General features: G+C 50.8%; 1 protein-coding gene across 1 annotated transcript; it reads left to right on the forward strand.

Annotated features, from left to right (window-relative positions):
- The first annotated feature begins 409 nt into the window (after nt 1-409).
- LOC115643510 (zinc finger protein 3-like) lies at nt 410-1,226 on the forward strand. The gene is made up of 2 exons (XM_030547563.1): nt 410-654; nt 905-1,226. The coding sequence occupies exons 1-2, from the start codon at nt 579-581 to the stop codon at nt 1,171-1,173; spliced, it is 345 nt and encodes a 114-aa protein (XP_030403423.1). The 5' UTR covers nt 410-578; the 3' UTR covers nt 1,174-1,226.
- Nucleotides 1,227-14,820: the final 13,594 nt, after the last annotated feature.

A 14,820-nucleotide genomic window follows, 5' to 3' on the forward strand; every position in this document is an offset into this window, starting at 1 on the left:
GGAATTCAGGAAACATTTGGAATGCCCTACAAAGACCCTGTGAGCTCTCAAAGTTCAAGATTGTTCCCTGCAGATGTGGAATCATAATGGCAGATGTGACTCATGGCTTCCCTCTTATTCTGACTGACAACTGGCAGCAGGTTGTTCCCCGATCTTACTTTCCCCTGAGTGTTCTCATGAGATGCAGACCAAAACTCATCCCTTCCTCTCTCCTCTGGGGAAGGTTTTGGGGAAGGTCAGCTCCTGATAGGTTTGATCTCTCCCACACATATTTTGGATTGTTCATCCCTTTTTCCATTCCTCTCTCTGAGATTTTCTTTCTTTCCGGTGCAGGTAGTGACCTATGTCTGGATTCTCTCTGTCTCCCATCAGGTGATGGGATGGTGAGTAAGAATGAGGAGGAGAAACCCCATCAGGAAGATGCTGAGCAAGGAGAACCACATGGAACTTTATCAGGAAGATCCAAAGGGAATGTTTCCAGGAGTTATGCACTCTCAGAAAAAACAAAAGCCTGTGAGACTCGGGGGAGGCCAGAGGGAACCATTAGTAGCCTCTCAGACCTTATAACAAGTGACAGAATGAACTTGGAAGGGACACGCTACACATGCCATGAGTGTGGGAAAAGCTTCAATCAGAGCTCACACCTTATCAGACATCAGACAATCCACACGGAAGAGACGCCCTACACATGCGCTGAGTGGGAAAAGCTTCTATCACCGCTCAGACCTTATCACACATCGAAGAATCCACACAGGAGAAAGGCCCTACACGTGCTCTGAGTGTGGGAAAAGCTTCACTTGGAGCTCAAACCTTATCAGACATAGGAAAATCCACATAAGTGAGAAACCTTATGGATGCTCTGAGGGTGGGAAATGTTTCTTTAATCGTTCAGGCCTCATCGTACATCAAAGAATCCACACAGGGGAGAAGCCCTACACATGCTCCGAGTGCAGGAAAAGCTTTAGTCAGCACTCACAGCTTACCAGACATCAGACAATCCACACAGGGGAGACACCGTACACGTTCTCTGAGTGTGGGAAAAGCTTCAGGCACAGCTCAAACGTTGTCTCACATAGGAGAATCCACATGGGGGAGAGTGCGGGAAAAGCTCTGAGTGCGGAAAAAGCTTCAATCAGCGCTCAAGGCTCATTAGACATCAGAAAATCCACATGAGAGAGAATTGTAATAAATCCCTTGACTAGAGTTAGCAAATATGAATTTTTTTTTTGGTCAATTCCCACATAGTGATTTTTGCACCATCTTCACCGTGGTCTCTCAGCTCCACCAGATAAGTTGCTGCCTTCTGCCGTTTGCAGCTCATCCTTCTTTGGGGTCAGTCCTATGATCTTTTCTATCAACTCCTTTCCTTTTGAGTCATAGGAGTGTGTGTCCCTCCAGCTAGGAATGTTCATCAGCTCCAGGTGAGGGAGAGAGGTTTGATCCCAACAAGGTACACTGAAGCAAAAACTACCTGTGCCTTCCATCCACTAGGACTGTACATGGCATTGGCTGCTCAAGTTAGTGATCTTGGTGTGAAAAGTTGTAGTGCAGATGCAGCCCCAGTGCAGTGGTTGGCATTAGCTTTCCCCTTGACCTGACCTAAACTCCATCACTTTTCCTAGTCTAAACTAACCCTGAGAATCACGGTTATCCTGTTCCCCCATTTCAAAGCCATTGTTAGTCATCGAGTTCTCCCTTTGGGAACAAATTGTTTCATTCCCAGTTCTCTGATGTTGCTTCAGGTTGTGCTGGAGAGCAGATATTTTTATTATCATTTTCCACATTTAAAATATATTGAACTATAACAAAGAGCAGGAACAGGGCAGGGATAGGGAAAAATGTCATTTCACCCATTGTAACAACAGACGTAGTTAGGGTAAGTCAGAGGGAGTCCCTTATTCCCCATCACCATCCCAATCCCCTTGTTGTTCAGTTGGTTAGGTCAATCTTTTTTCTAAAAGTCTGGGAAGAAGATTCCCTAGTAAATGATTTGTAACTCAGCAAAATACCCATGCATTGGGCTCCCAAAGCAGTTCTGGCCCAGGCTCTGCAAGAGGTCGCTCCTGAAGCTATCTCCTTCCTAATCAGTTGCATGTTGTCTATTATTTGGGAAATGCAATCCCTAGCTAGGTTGGGGTGGGAAAAATGGAAGTGACGTTTCTGTTCAGCTCATCCTGGGAGATGCTGCAAATGTGTAGAAAATGGAATCTGTGTTGAATGTGATATAGCTGCAGAAAGATACCTATTTTTAATAGAGACCTGGCATTTGGTGTCTTACAGGGATTCAAAACCACACCTGAATTTAGTCCCTAGTTTAAATCTGTGCACCAGATTAAAGAAATCAAAGGGCCTATTTGGGTGAGTTTACTTCAGTATCGCTACTGCTATGTTGTGTGGTTGGTGAAAAATTCTACGCCAGACACTTGGAGTAATGTTTTATTTAAGGTAAAAGATTTGATAAGAACTCAAGTAGAAATTACAGGTACTAGTGGTTGATTTTCACCCCTGAGATGGAAGCTGTGGTGACCTGTAGCCCAGGTCAACTATTTTTAGAACCCGTCTCCCTAGTTAAGTGGCATTGGTCACACTCCTAAAGGCGCCATGATTAAATTGGGCACAACTGTCTGCTACCTTTTGGATCCAAAGTTTCATGAAGCACAGAGAGAAACAGCTGATTCTTTCAGAGCCATTCCATGCCTATGGGTCCCAATCTGGCTGCCTCGTTGGACAAGAAGCACTTCCATGCTGGGCAAATGATGGTAGCCAATGGGGGATGTTAGAAGAAGGAGCAGGCTGACCCAGAGGCCGATCTGAGTGGATGGGCTTCTTTATTGCAGTACTTGTTCCCCTGGACCCAATTGTCCAGTAAGCACTGAATTAGGTCAGCACTCTCTTTTTTTAGGTTAGTGTGTACACACCTACATTCATTACAACACCCAAAAACTCTTATTAAGGAATAGAAACACCCACTGTTAGTAAACCCACCTCTGACTATTGCTTATAGCATTACACATACTTTTACCTTGAAAGTACCTTTCTTTGCAACAATTTGTTGCCATAAAACTTTCTTCTCAGCAGTTCCCAGGCGAGGGAGGAAGGGGCTGTGAACAGTTCTCAAGGGAGGCTGGGGAAAGGGCCCTAAGCCCAGGATGGTTCATGTAGCTGGGAAAGGGTGGGAGGGGAAGATAACATTCCTTTTACTTTCTTCTATGCAAAGGGCATTTTTCTGCAGCCGCATCTTTATTAAGCTTTATGAGCAACAGAGAAGGGACTAATCTGGCAACTTACATTTTAAACAAAGAAATACTGAGAAATTTTGCAACTTATATATTAGAAATGAGAATATTGCCTACATGTTCCTTTGTCCACTAATACCATGTGAGCACATTAGCAGCTTATTGTTATACTTAACCCTAAAATATCCCAACAGGGGAATGTATCAGATTCCAAGTTCAGACTGCAGGATACATGAATGCTGAGTCCTGACTCTGTGGCTTTGTGTCTTAGTTTTGCTCTTGAGTCTTATGCATTTGCATCACTTCTCCACCTCCTGCTACTCTGAAAGATTAGAAAGTGTGAAAATGGAGCACAGGTGGGTTTTCTCATGATGAAGCCTTCCCATGTAGTATAAGACTCCTTCCACCCACGCTCATGCATGGGAGAAGCCCCAGGGAGAAATAAACTCTCAGAAGTGGAAGGCTCCTAGGTTATTGTGGAATGTGACCACACAAAGCTGACTGGGTGGAAATGGGAATTAAGGGAAAACTGCCCTATAGGTTTATATTTTGTAATCTTTGAATGAGTTGGTACCAGTGACAATTAAATTAAACATGAATTAATGTAACATAAGACACTGATTCTGTGATAACTTTCAGTGTTACAATATAATTCAGGTTTTCTTCTAGTTCTCTCCCTGCGCCCACCTACTATCTCGGAAGTGGTGGCGAATCCTGAAATTAAACCCTCACTCCAAAGAAATTCAAGTGGGGGAATAAGTGAGAGAAATAGCATGTATGAGAATAGAGACCCAGTATAGACTGTAGTTATTTCTATTTCAAATGGAATTTATTTTGATCAATTTTCAAATAAATCTTCTTTTAAGAGGAAAATTACTGGAGAGAAGATGTGTAACTTTTTACCCAGTTAGAGGGTAACAGCCACAGAGTTCTCCAGGTCTCTTGTTTGCAAAGCAAAGATGTCACACCAGGCAGGAGATGTCAAAATCTACAGTGGTGATAGATGTGTGATGGGAGCTTTTCTGGGCTGAATTTTTAGTTTGGTTTTTTAATGTAATTTTTGTTTAGTTTTTGCAACCAGTTGTTTTTATAGGTGCTGAGGCCCCTTTTCCTTTTGAGCACAGCTGTGTAACCCTCAGCCCTGGCTCTAAGAACAGGAGCACTTGTGGCACCATAGAGACTTAACAAATTTTTTATTTGAGCAGAAGCTTTCATGGGCTACAGCCCACTTCTTCAGATGCATAGAATGGACCATATAGAGAGAAGATATATATCCACATACAGAACATGAAAAGGTGGGAGTAGCCACATCAACTCTAAGAGGCTAATTAATTAAGATGGGCTATAATCAGCAGAAGAAGAAAACACTTCCATAGTGATAATCACAATGGGCCATTGCAGACAGTTGACAAGAGGTGGGAGGATATTTAACATGGGGAAATAGATTCAATCTGTGTAATGACTCAGCCATTCCCAGTCTCTGTTCAAACCTAAATTAATAATATCTAGTTTGCATATTAATTCAAGTTCAACAGTTTCTCATTGGAGTCTGGTTTTGAAGCTTTTCTGTTGCAAAATTGCAGTGCTTGCACCCCAATCCCCTGCACCCCAGACCTCCTCCCCCCACCCAAAGTTCCTTCCAGAGCGTTAGGTGGGGGGATGGATTTGGAGGGGCAGGCTCTAGGCATTCTGGGCACCACCAAAAATTTCTACAAACCTGCCACCCCTGTTGTTCACTGCGCTTCTTGGTTCTCTCTGGCTGCTCCCTCTCTAGAGTCTGTTTTCTATCCCATCACCCCTCTTCTCTGTGCTCTCTCCTTCCCTGCGCCTGTTTGTGTCTTATGGGACCTGGCCCCGTAGTTGTACGTTGTGCAATATCATGTTTAACTTTCCAAATCACCTGGGGCCTGGAGAATATTTCCAGGTGGTTGTTCCTTATGTAGATTGCAGCGATCTCTGGTGTGTCCTCATGGGGAACCAGTTCACAAAAAAGAGCCAGGAGCTGGTCCCAGTGCATTCCCCATCTGCTGTGTGGAGAGAAAATTGCCTCCAGGCCAAGGCCCAGCTGCAAACCCCAGGCTGAATTACAGGCTGTTTTGGAAGCCTACTGCACAATGCTGTGCCCACAAATTCATACCCCAGCCACAGATGAACTTCCATAGAATCTGAGTAAGACATGAGGAAGGAAACAAACAAGGTCAAAACCTGTGGTGCTTAAGGCCCACCACATGCGTTGGCCTCCCCTCAGCAGGGGACTTATAGGGCCTTCTGCCAGTTGGTGTTGGCAGCAGTAAGGGCTGGGTTTAATGCCTAGGGGAGGAGAGCAGCAGACATGCAGGAGGAGAGAGAATCCCGAGAGAGGAAGCAGCTGGAGGGAAGCAATAAGAGCAGAGAGCAAACCAACCAGCTGAGGTTCTCACAGGAGTCCTGAAATGACAATAGCTGCAGGTCTCATGTGTAATGGTTCAGTCCTCAGGACTCTGACTCCTGCCATCTGAGTTCAAATCGCAGTGGGACCTCTTGAGGTTGTGTTGGTTTGCTGTAAAGCCCTGGAACTCAATGTTCTTGATTTCCCTGTTCCTAGGTGAACCGGGGTGAGATTTTTTCCTTCCTGCTGAGTGACAGATGCCCTCTAGAGCTAGGGCTTGGGTCTGGCTGGTTCACCAGGCAGCTGCTATAGGCTGGGGCCCTAGAATTTAACTGTCTGGTGAGAGATTCCTGCGGGTTGACCTGATGGTTCTGTTTCTTCTGCTTCACCTGATGCCCACAATTTGGTCCTTGTATCTGCAGCTGCCAGGTGCTTCCTCCTGCCCTCATGGCACCTAACGGAAGTAGAACCAGGACCAGGCTTAATAGGCAGGGAAAGCCAGGAGAGAGAGAGAGTCCCAGCAGTGCAGCTCCAGTGTGTCCTGGTGTTGGGAGGGTGTGACGTTATTGATATAATCTGGGACCAAAAAGAACATAGTGGCACCAAATCTTGTGTAAAGGGGGTAATATAAGGTGTCCAAGACCAGATTATGGGTTGCTGGTTATAATTATGGTGTCTATGGGTATGGCTACACTTGAAACTTCAAAGCGCTGTGTGGTCGCAGCGCCAGCTCTGGGAGAGAGCTCTCCCAGCGCTGCGCGTACTCTACATCATCATGGGGTTTAGCTTGCAGCGCTGGGAGCCGCACTCCCAGCGCTGGGAGCCGCACTCCCAGCGCTGGGAGCCGCACTCCCAGCGCTGGGGCACTGTTTACACTGGCGCATTATAGCGCTGTATCTTGCAGCACTCAGGGGGGTGTTTTTTTTCACACTCCTGAGCAAGAAAGTTGTAGCGCTGTAAAGTGCCAATGTAGCCAAGGCCTGAATGTATGTATCATTTTGTAGTTGAAGTTATGACTATTGGCTCTGTACCATCTGTATTTTAAACTTATGCTGTGCTTCTGGGAAACATTCCAGGTAAGCTGGTGTTAGCTCTGCCTCGCTTGCTTGATGGTCCATTAAGGATCATCAGCTACACAACTGACCCATGGAGAAAAGGCAGATCAGCCTTGTAACGCAGCAAAGTATGCAGGGACTTGCCCATGTGACTCCAGACTCCATTTTGCTGTAATTTTCCACAGTAAGGACAAAGAGGTTCTTACATCTGGAAGAGAGATTATAAACGGCTGATGCCTCATCTCCATCTTGTCTTCAATCCTGCTTCTGACCTCTGGAGGGACTTTGCTACAAACTGAAGCTCTGCACAAAGAACTGACTGACCCATCCCAGACGGGGATGTACTCCAGAGACTTGATTTGAACCTGCAGTTTACTTCTTCACTGCTACAAGCCTGAACTAAGAACTTTGCCATCACTGTATGCAATTGATTCCATTTAACCAATTCTAGCTCTCATCTCTATCTTTTCTCCTTTATGAATAAACCTTTAGATTCTAAAGGATTGGCAACAGCATGATTTGTGGATAAGATCTGATTTGTATATTGACCTGGGTCTGCGGCTTGATTCTTTGGGATCGAGAGAACAGTTTTCTTTTATTGGGGTGTTGGTTTTCATAACCATTCATCCGCAGGACGAGTGGCACTGGTGGTGATACTGGGAGACTGGAGTGTCTAAGCAAAAATTGCTTGTGTGACTTGTGGTTAGCCAGTGGGGTGAAACCAAAGTCCTCTGTTTGACTGGTTTGGTTTGCCATAGAGGTGGAAAAACCCCAGCCTAGGGCTGTAACTACCCTGTTTAAGCAATTAGTCCTGAACTGACACTCTCAGTTGGGTCTCGCCAGAACCGTTTCATCACAGATGGGAACTGGAGAAAGGACAAAAGAAACAAGAGAAGAAAAGAGAGGAGGGAGGGGTGGATGGAGGAAAAAGTGAAACAAAAAGGACAAACCCTAATGTCCCCAGTGATTCTAAGGGACAAAATCCCAGGTGCAGAATAAAATTCTGCCTTCTTAAGCTCGTGTTTTCCATGCCTAAAATTCAACTCTCACCAGATGGATCAGACTGAACAGGTTTCAAACCTCCAGGAGGCTCTTACCTTCTAAACAGGGATGGCTGTTTTCTAGTAAAATCAGGCAAAGAGAAGGAGAAAACTCAAAAGAGATTCCTCCTGGTGCTCACGTACCTGAACCCGTATACTCTCTCAGTCCTCAAAGAGAGACCTGGAGAAGGAGACTTGTTGACACAAAGCCACAGGGGTCTCTAAGGTTTCCCTGGCCCCTCACCCCTGTCCTGCCTGTCTGATGTCAGCATCTCTCTGTGAAGTCACCACCTCCCCACCAATAGTCTTTGACCAATAGTCTGAGGTCCTGCAAAAGGCCTTTGTGATGTCAGTGCCACACCCCTCCCTTGCTGTGCTAATGTCCTGCCCCTGGCCAGGCACTTTGGAGGTTTGAGCTACTCCCTGTGGATCACCCCACTCAAGGAGCATTCCTTCTAGGAAGCAAGCCAGCTAGACAGGAAAACATCAGACGCTGCTCCCAATGCTACACTCAGTTTTTCAGAAATTAGTCTACTTTATGGTCAGAAGAGACCATTAGAGCATCTAATTTGACCCCCTGCATATCACAGGCCTCCTGTATGACACAAGAGCTACTTTGGGGGCAAACACATTCCAGAAAGGCATCTAGTCTTCATGAAACGACATCAGGAGATGGCGAATCCACCACTTTCCTTGGTAGCTTGTTCCTGTGGTGAATTATCCCCGCTGTTGAATATTTGTGCCTTAGTTATAATATGAATTTGTCTCTTTTCACCTTCCAGCCATTGGGTCTTGTTATGCCTTTCTCTGCTCGATTAAAGAGCCCTTTTTTTCTCTCCATTAAGGCACTTCAACGCTTCAATGAAGTCACCTTTTAATTTTCTTTTGATAAGCTAAACAGGTTAAGCTCTTTCAATAGCTCACTAGAAGGCATTTTTCCCCAGCCCTCAGAACATTTGGTGGCTCTTTGCTGCCTCAGCTCCAATTTCACATCATCTTTTTCAAATGAGGACACCAAAACTGGAGGCAGTTTTCCAATATCAGTCTCACTGATGCCGTGTCACCTCCTGTGACGTTACTGATATAATCTGTAACTGTATAGATCACCGTTGCAACCACTGTTCTATATTTGCAGCCAATATTGTAGAAAGGTTGTCGTGTAAGGGGTCTATGGAGGGGTTCTGTTTGGCTGATTATAATTATGCTATCTCTAGATGTCTGTCATTTTTGTAGTTGACATTATGAATATTGGCTCTGTGCTGCCCGTATTTCAAACTTGTGCTCTGCTTCTGGGGAACACCCCAGCCAGACAAGTTGGTGTCACTTCTGCCTAGCCTGCTTGATGGCCGATTAAGGACCATCAGCTATACAATCAACTCACTGAGAGAAGGCAGATACGCCTTGTGACTCAGCAAGGTATGCAGGGACCTGCCTACGGACAGAACTCTAAGGTTTTTCTATGCCACATGCTGGATAGAGTGTCCTTGCGACAAAGAAAGCAAAGACCACATGGCAAGAGACTAAAAAAGGCTGATACCTCATCTGCATCTTGTCTTCAGTCCTGCTTCATACCTCTGGAGGACTTTGCTACAGACTGAAGTTCTGTATAAAGGACTGAATTACCCATCCCAGCTGTGGACAGACTCCAGAGACTTGATTTGATCTTCAGTTTATTCCATCACTGCTACAAGCCTGAACCAAGAACTTTGCCATTACTGGATGTAATTGATTCCTTTAACAATTTTAACTCTCATCTGTATTTCTTCTTTTTATGAATAAACCTTTAGATTTTAGATGCTAAAGGATTTGCAAGAGCATGATTTGTGGGTAAGATCTGACTCGTCTATTGACCTGCATCTGGGGCTTGGTCCTTTGAAAGAATCTTTTACTGGGGTATTGGTTTTCATAACCATTCATCCCCATAAGGAGCGGGGCTGGTGGTGATAGAGGAGAATTGGAATATCTGAGGGAATTGATTCTATGATGTCTGATTAGCCAGTGGGGTAAAACCAAACTCTTTTCTGCATGGCTGGTGTGACGTGCTTTAATAGTAAAGGGCACTGAGCCTTGGGCTCTGACTGCCCTGCTCCAAGCAATTTGTCCTGAATTGATACTCTCAGCAGTGTCCTGCCAGAGGCCAATTGTTACAGGGGTCGTCTGGGATTATAGCTGGGAACTCTCTGAAGCTCAGGATGCGCTTCCGCAGCTAGGGGACGTATGTAACTCATACACCTCCAGGGTGTGGTGCTGTGTCCCAGCTAGTGGCACCAAGATCACTTAGAGAGAGAGAGAAAACGAGTCTTTTCTGCAGTCTTAGCTAGCAGCCAGGTGGCTTTTAGTTCATGCTGTAGTGGCCCACGCACTAAGCTCCTGAGTTCCCAGTTAGATCCCACCCACCAACAAGTCATCGACCTAGATCTGTCAGCGTAACTGAGACAGCTGCCACCCCAAGGAGAAAGCTGCCATGACACGCCCGGCTGAGAAGAGGTGCCAAGTAATGAGCTGACACCCGTCAGAGCTTCCTGTGATAAACTGCAAACTTTGGACAATAGCAGGGTGGTAGGAAGTGTTGCCCTCAGAGTGGCCTGGGTCAGAGCCCATGGGAAGCCCTGGGCTCCCCTGCCATCTGCTGCATCATCCCACCCCGAAGGACCAAAACCCTGACCACTAGGCAACATCCCCACGAGCAAAGGCCATCACGAGGCATCTGTCTTCGAAAGTTTGCAGAGGATGTGGAGCAGAAAGGGCAGAGAGGATGAGGGTGGCTCTTGGGAAGAGGGAGGGAGGGAGTCTTATGGGAATGTCTTGTTTACCTCCATCAACCCAAAGATCAGATCATTGATGCCTAGTATCTTCCCTGACGTGTTGTAATTGATTGGATCTAGATTTTAAAATGGGTACCACATTTGCAGATGGAGAAATGTCAGCGAGTTGAGTGGAAGGACATTGCAAGCTCAGCTGAATATGCAACAAGGCTTATGGCCTATCTAACAAACTCCCCAAACAATAGCTCCCAATTTTCATTCACATTGTTCTGTTTAGCGTTTTTCTCCAAAACACTTTCACTGATAATTTTGATCAGCTTTGGAAAGTGAGCCCTTTCATTGCACCAAATATAAATACTGCTGGTGTGGGAGGGGACTGCCATAAGAACAGCCATACTGGATCAGATCAATGGTACAGCCAGCCTAGAATCCTATCCTCCCACAGTGGCCAATGCCAGGTGCCCACGAGGGAATTGACAGAGCAGGAAATCATCAAGCAATCCATTTGACTTTGCACAAGCGCTTGTGGGTGCACACAACCCTGCCTCCCCCGGAATGAACCCTTCCCTTCTGCCTGCCCCATTTGCCCCTCGTAGCCTTTTGCCCTCCCCCCCCAGCTTCAGTTTGTTTGCCTGCCCCGCCCGTCTCCCTTTGCAGCTTGGTTTGTCCCATCCCAGCCCTGAACCTAGCCCCTTGGTCCCTCTGCCCCACTCCCAGTCTGGTTGCTCCCCTTCCCCTATGTCCCCTTCACCCTGATCGTCCCCTCCCCTTGTGCGCCCATGCCTCTTTAGTGTGCTTGTGCCCCTCCTCTGTTTGAGTTTGCCCTATTGCACTGCACCCCACATTGCTGTTGTATCCCTCCCCTCCCCTAGTGCAGCTAGAGGAGCCGGATTTCGATCCCGTTTCGGTGACTGACCCCTCCCTCCTCAAGTTCTTGATAGTCCCCTTATCTGCCCCCTCCTCCCCCGCCCACAGCCTAGCAGGGAGGAGTGGTTGACCTGCTTTCCCCTCCCCCTTCCCTTCCTCTGGTGTCTCCCCTCCTTCCCTACTAGCCATGGCGGGAGACACAGCGGGTGGGACCCCTGGGACAAACGCCGCCCCTCCTGCCCCCCAACAACCACTCTAGTCTCCACCTCAACCGCCGCTGCCAGACCACCTGCCACCACTTCCGCTGAGGCGCCGGCAGCGGCGGGCAACAGGGTGTCCTCAGCTGCCTCCACGTCCCTTGCCCCCTCTGCTTCTGGGGGAGCCCCCCCAGCTGGCAGAAAGGGCCAGGGCAAGAAGAAAGGGAAGGGCCCTGCTAAGAAAGCTAAGCCTTCCATGGCACAGCCTGCCACCACTGCTGCGGCCCTGCCACCGGCCGCAGCGCCCCTCCCAATGTTCCCTCCACCAGCTCTGCAAGTGCCCCTCCCCCGGCCCCCAGGGCATATGCCCAGGTGGCAGCGGCCCCCCCGCCCACCGCTACTTCATCTCCCCAGACCGCCGCCTCCGCTACCATCAATAGCAGCTGGGGCCCCTTCCCCACCTTGACCAGGAAGCACGGCGTCCGTTGCCTCCTGGTGCCCACCTCGCCCCACGTGGAGACTTCCATGCGGGCAATGGCGAGGGTGGTGGGACCCACGGCCATCGTGGTGGCCTCCAAGATGTATGGAAAGGTGGTCTTCCTCCTTGCCTCCGAGGCCACTGCCCAGGAAGCGGTGGAGAAGGGCCTGGCGGTGGGGGGCGTGTTCATCCCCCTGGAGCCACTAGAGGACCTGGGCGTCCGTGTTGTCCTGACCTCTGTCCCTCCCTTCCTTCCCAGTGCTGCCCTGCTACCCGCCCTCTCTGCCCTAAGGAAGCCCATTTCTGCAGTGAGCCCTCTCCCCTTGGGCTGCAAGGACCCTGCCCTCCATCACGTCCTCTCGTTCCACCAGCAGGTTGCAGCTTCAACTGCCGCCGGCGGCGCGTGGCGGAGAGGCGCTCGAGGGGTCTTTCCTGGTCCCCTATCAGGGGGCCCGTTACCAGGTGCACTATTCGACGGGGGAGGCCCGGTGCTACCTCTGCCGGGCGACGGGGCAAGTCCAGAGGGACTGCCCCTTGGCCCAGCTCGGAGGAGCGCCCAGGACCCCTAAGCCCTGGCAGGGTGCCGGCCCCGTCATCGCCAGCGCCCCTGGCCGCCCGGTGCCCAGGGCCGCCTCTCCTCCTCCTCAATCCATCGCTGCTCCCGCTCGGGCTGCAGGGGTACCTCCCTCAGCATGCCCAGATGAGCGGGAGAGCTCCACCTCCTCTGCCTGCACTCTGGCGAGGCGTGTGGAGGAGGGTGCGGCAGGGATACTGCCGGGCATAGGAGAGGTCTCGCCCCAGGGGGAATATTCCCTGGCTCCGGCTGTCCCACCAGTACCTCTCCAAGTCTGCGAACCACCATCCCTGCCCTCCGGCCCAACCCGTCGACCAGCCCACAGGCAATGCCGTGGAGGGCTGGACCCTAGTACAAGGCAGGCAGGGCAAGTGGAAGGCTCGGGCTCCGTCGTGCCATCTGATGCAGAAGCCCCCCGTAAGACCAGGAAGGGAGCCACAGACACCGAGCCTTCTGCCATGCTCATGGGGTCAGTCCATATGCCAGGTCCGGCTAGGGAAGACATGGCAGCACCAGAGGGCACCACCATCCCTCCTCCACAGTCCCTCCCTGTGGAGACCCCGAATGAGGTCCCTCCTGCTCCCTTGCCACCTGCACCCTCTGCAACACCAGAGGTGATCGTCACCTCTGGTGCAAGTGGGGAGGACCATGGGGTGGTGGGAGGGGAACTCCCCTCCATCTTTGAGGAGATTGAGGCCCTGGGTCTGACCCCGGTCACCCAGGGGGAGGATGACCCTCTGCCAGCGATCCTCGACCTAGCCGACCTCACCCCAGCTTCCCCTTCCCCCTGTTCCATCGCCTCCACTGCTGCGTCCACTCCCGCCTCCGGGGGCCCCCTGGACTCTTCCACCTGCCCAGCCGTGGATGGCACCCCGTTGACAGCTGGTGAGACTGTTGAGGAGAGGGTCGGTGCCTCGTGGCCGGGAGACGAGCTATCGGGGGTGTCCCTCGGTAGCGTGGGGCAACCGGTTTCCTTCCCGGGCGGGGGCCCCACTGAAGGCTCTCTCAATGCCGAGGCTGCCCTACCTGCAGTTGAGCCTGAGCCCGGCATCACTGAGGACCCCCTCCCTATTCCTCAAACCCCTGCGCCTGGCCGCGAGGAGCCGCCTCCTGACGGTTCAGCTCCTGCAGGCCAGGGTCCAATCTCTGTCCCTCCCCCAAACCCTGCTCCTGACCCCAGCCCTGCCCCCTCCACCTCCCACGCTGTTATTGCCGCCTCTGGGGCTGTCTCCTTCCCTTTCCTGGAGGGTGACCCCCAGGGAGCGGCCTTTCCTTTTCATAGTCCCGACCCCCTAGGGGCTGCACTCTTCCCTCCGCTGCCTCCCATTGAGCCGGGGCCTGAGGCAGACCATGTGGCGCCAGACCATCGGGCGCCACGGCGCAGGTCTGCCCCTGCCTGTCCATCCCAGTGGGCCATGGAGCTGTGCCAGAGGCCTCACTGGTGGGTCACCGGAGGCCAGTGACCCCACACCCTCATGCGCTGTGAAAGGAGCTGCAGGAGTTCCTGGACAACGTCAGGGGCTCCTGCAACAAGGTACGGCTTGCTCTCCAGCAATGGGGGGGATTTCCACCGGATCCTCTGGGCTGCGAGGGCCCTCATGGGGGAGGGCTAAAGAACCGGGAAGCAGGGTGCCGCGGCTTACCAGCGGACTCCTTGGTCACCTTCGGGGTGGGTCACAGTTTGCTGCACGGCCCAAGAGGGGCCGTGAGCACCCCTGCCAGCGAGGATCCCCCCCAGCCTTTGCCACATTAAACGCCCGGAGCTTTAGGGTGGGTTCCTGCAGGAGCCAGGCGCTCTCCTTCCTTCGGGAGGCAAGGTAATCTGTGGTTTTCCTGCAGGAGACCCACACGGATCCGGCCACAGAAGCCAGCTGGCGGATGGAGTGGGGGGCGGGGTCTACTTCAGCCATCTCACAACTCATAAGGCTGGGGTGGCTACCCTGTTCTCCCCCGACCTATGGCTCGAGGTGCTGGGGGTCGCCAAGGCTGTGCCAGGTCACCTGCTGCACCTCTGGGTCAGCATGGAGGGGCTCGTGGTCAACCTCATGAACGTCTATGCCCCAACATCGGGCTCGGAGCAACTGCGGTTATATCAGCAGGTGTCCGCCTTCCTCGGCTCCTTGGATCCTCGTGAGTGCCTGGCCCTGGGCGGGGACTTTAACACCATCCTAGAGGAGTGGGACCGCTCGGGGACCGAGCGGTGCCCGGCCGCCGTGGACGTCCTCCAGGAGATTGTCAAC

The sequence above is a fragment of the Gopherus evgoodei genome, unplaced genomic scaffold, assembly GCF_007399415.2.
Source record: "Gopherus evgoodei ecotype Sinaloan lineage unplaced genomic scaffold, rGopEvg1_v1.p scaffold_61_arrow_ctg1, whole genome shotgun sequence".
Lineage (NCBI taxonomy): Eukaryota > Metazoa > Chordata > Testudines > Testudinidae > Gopherus > Gopherus evgoodei.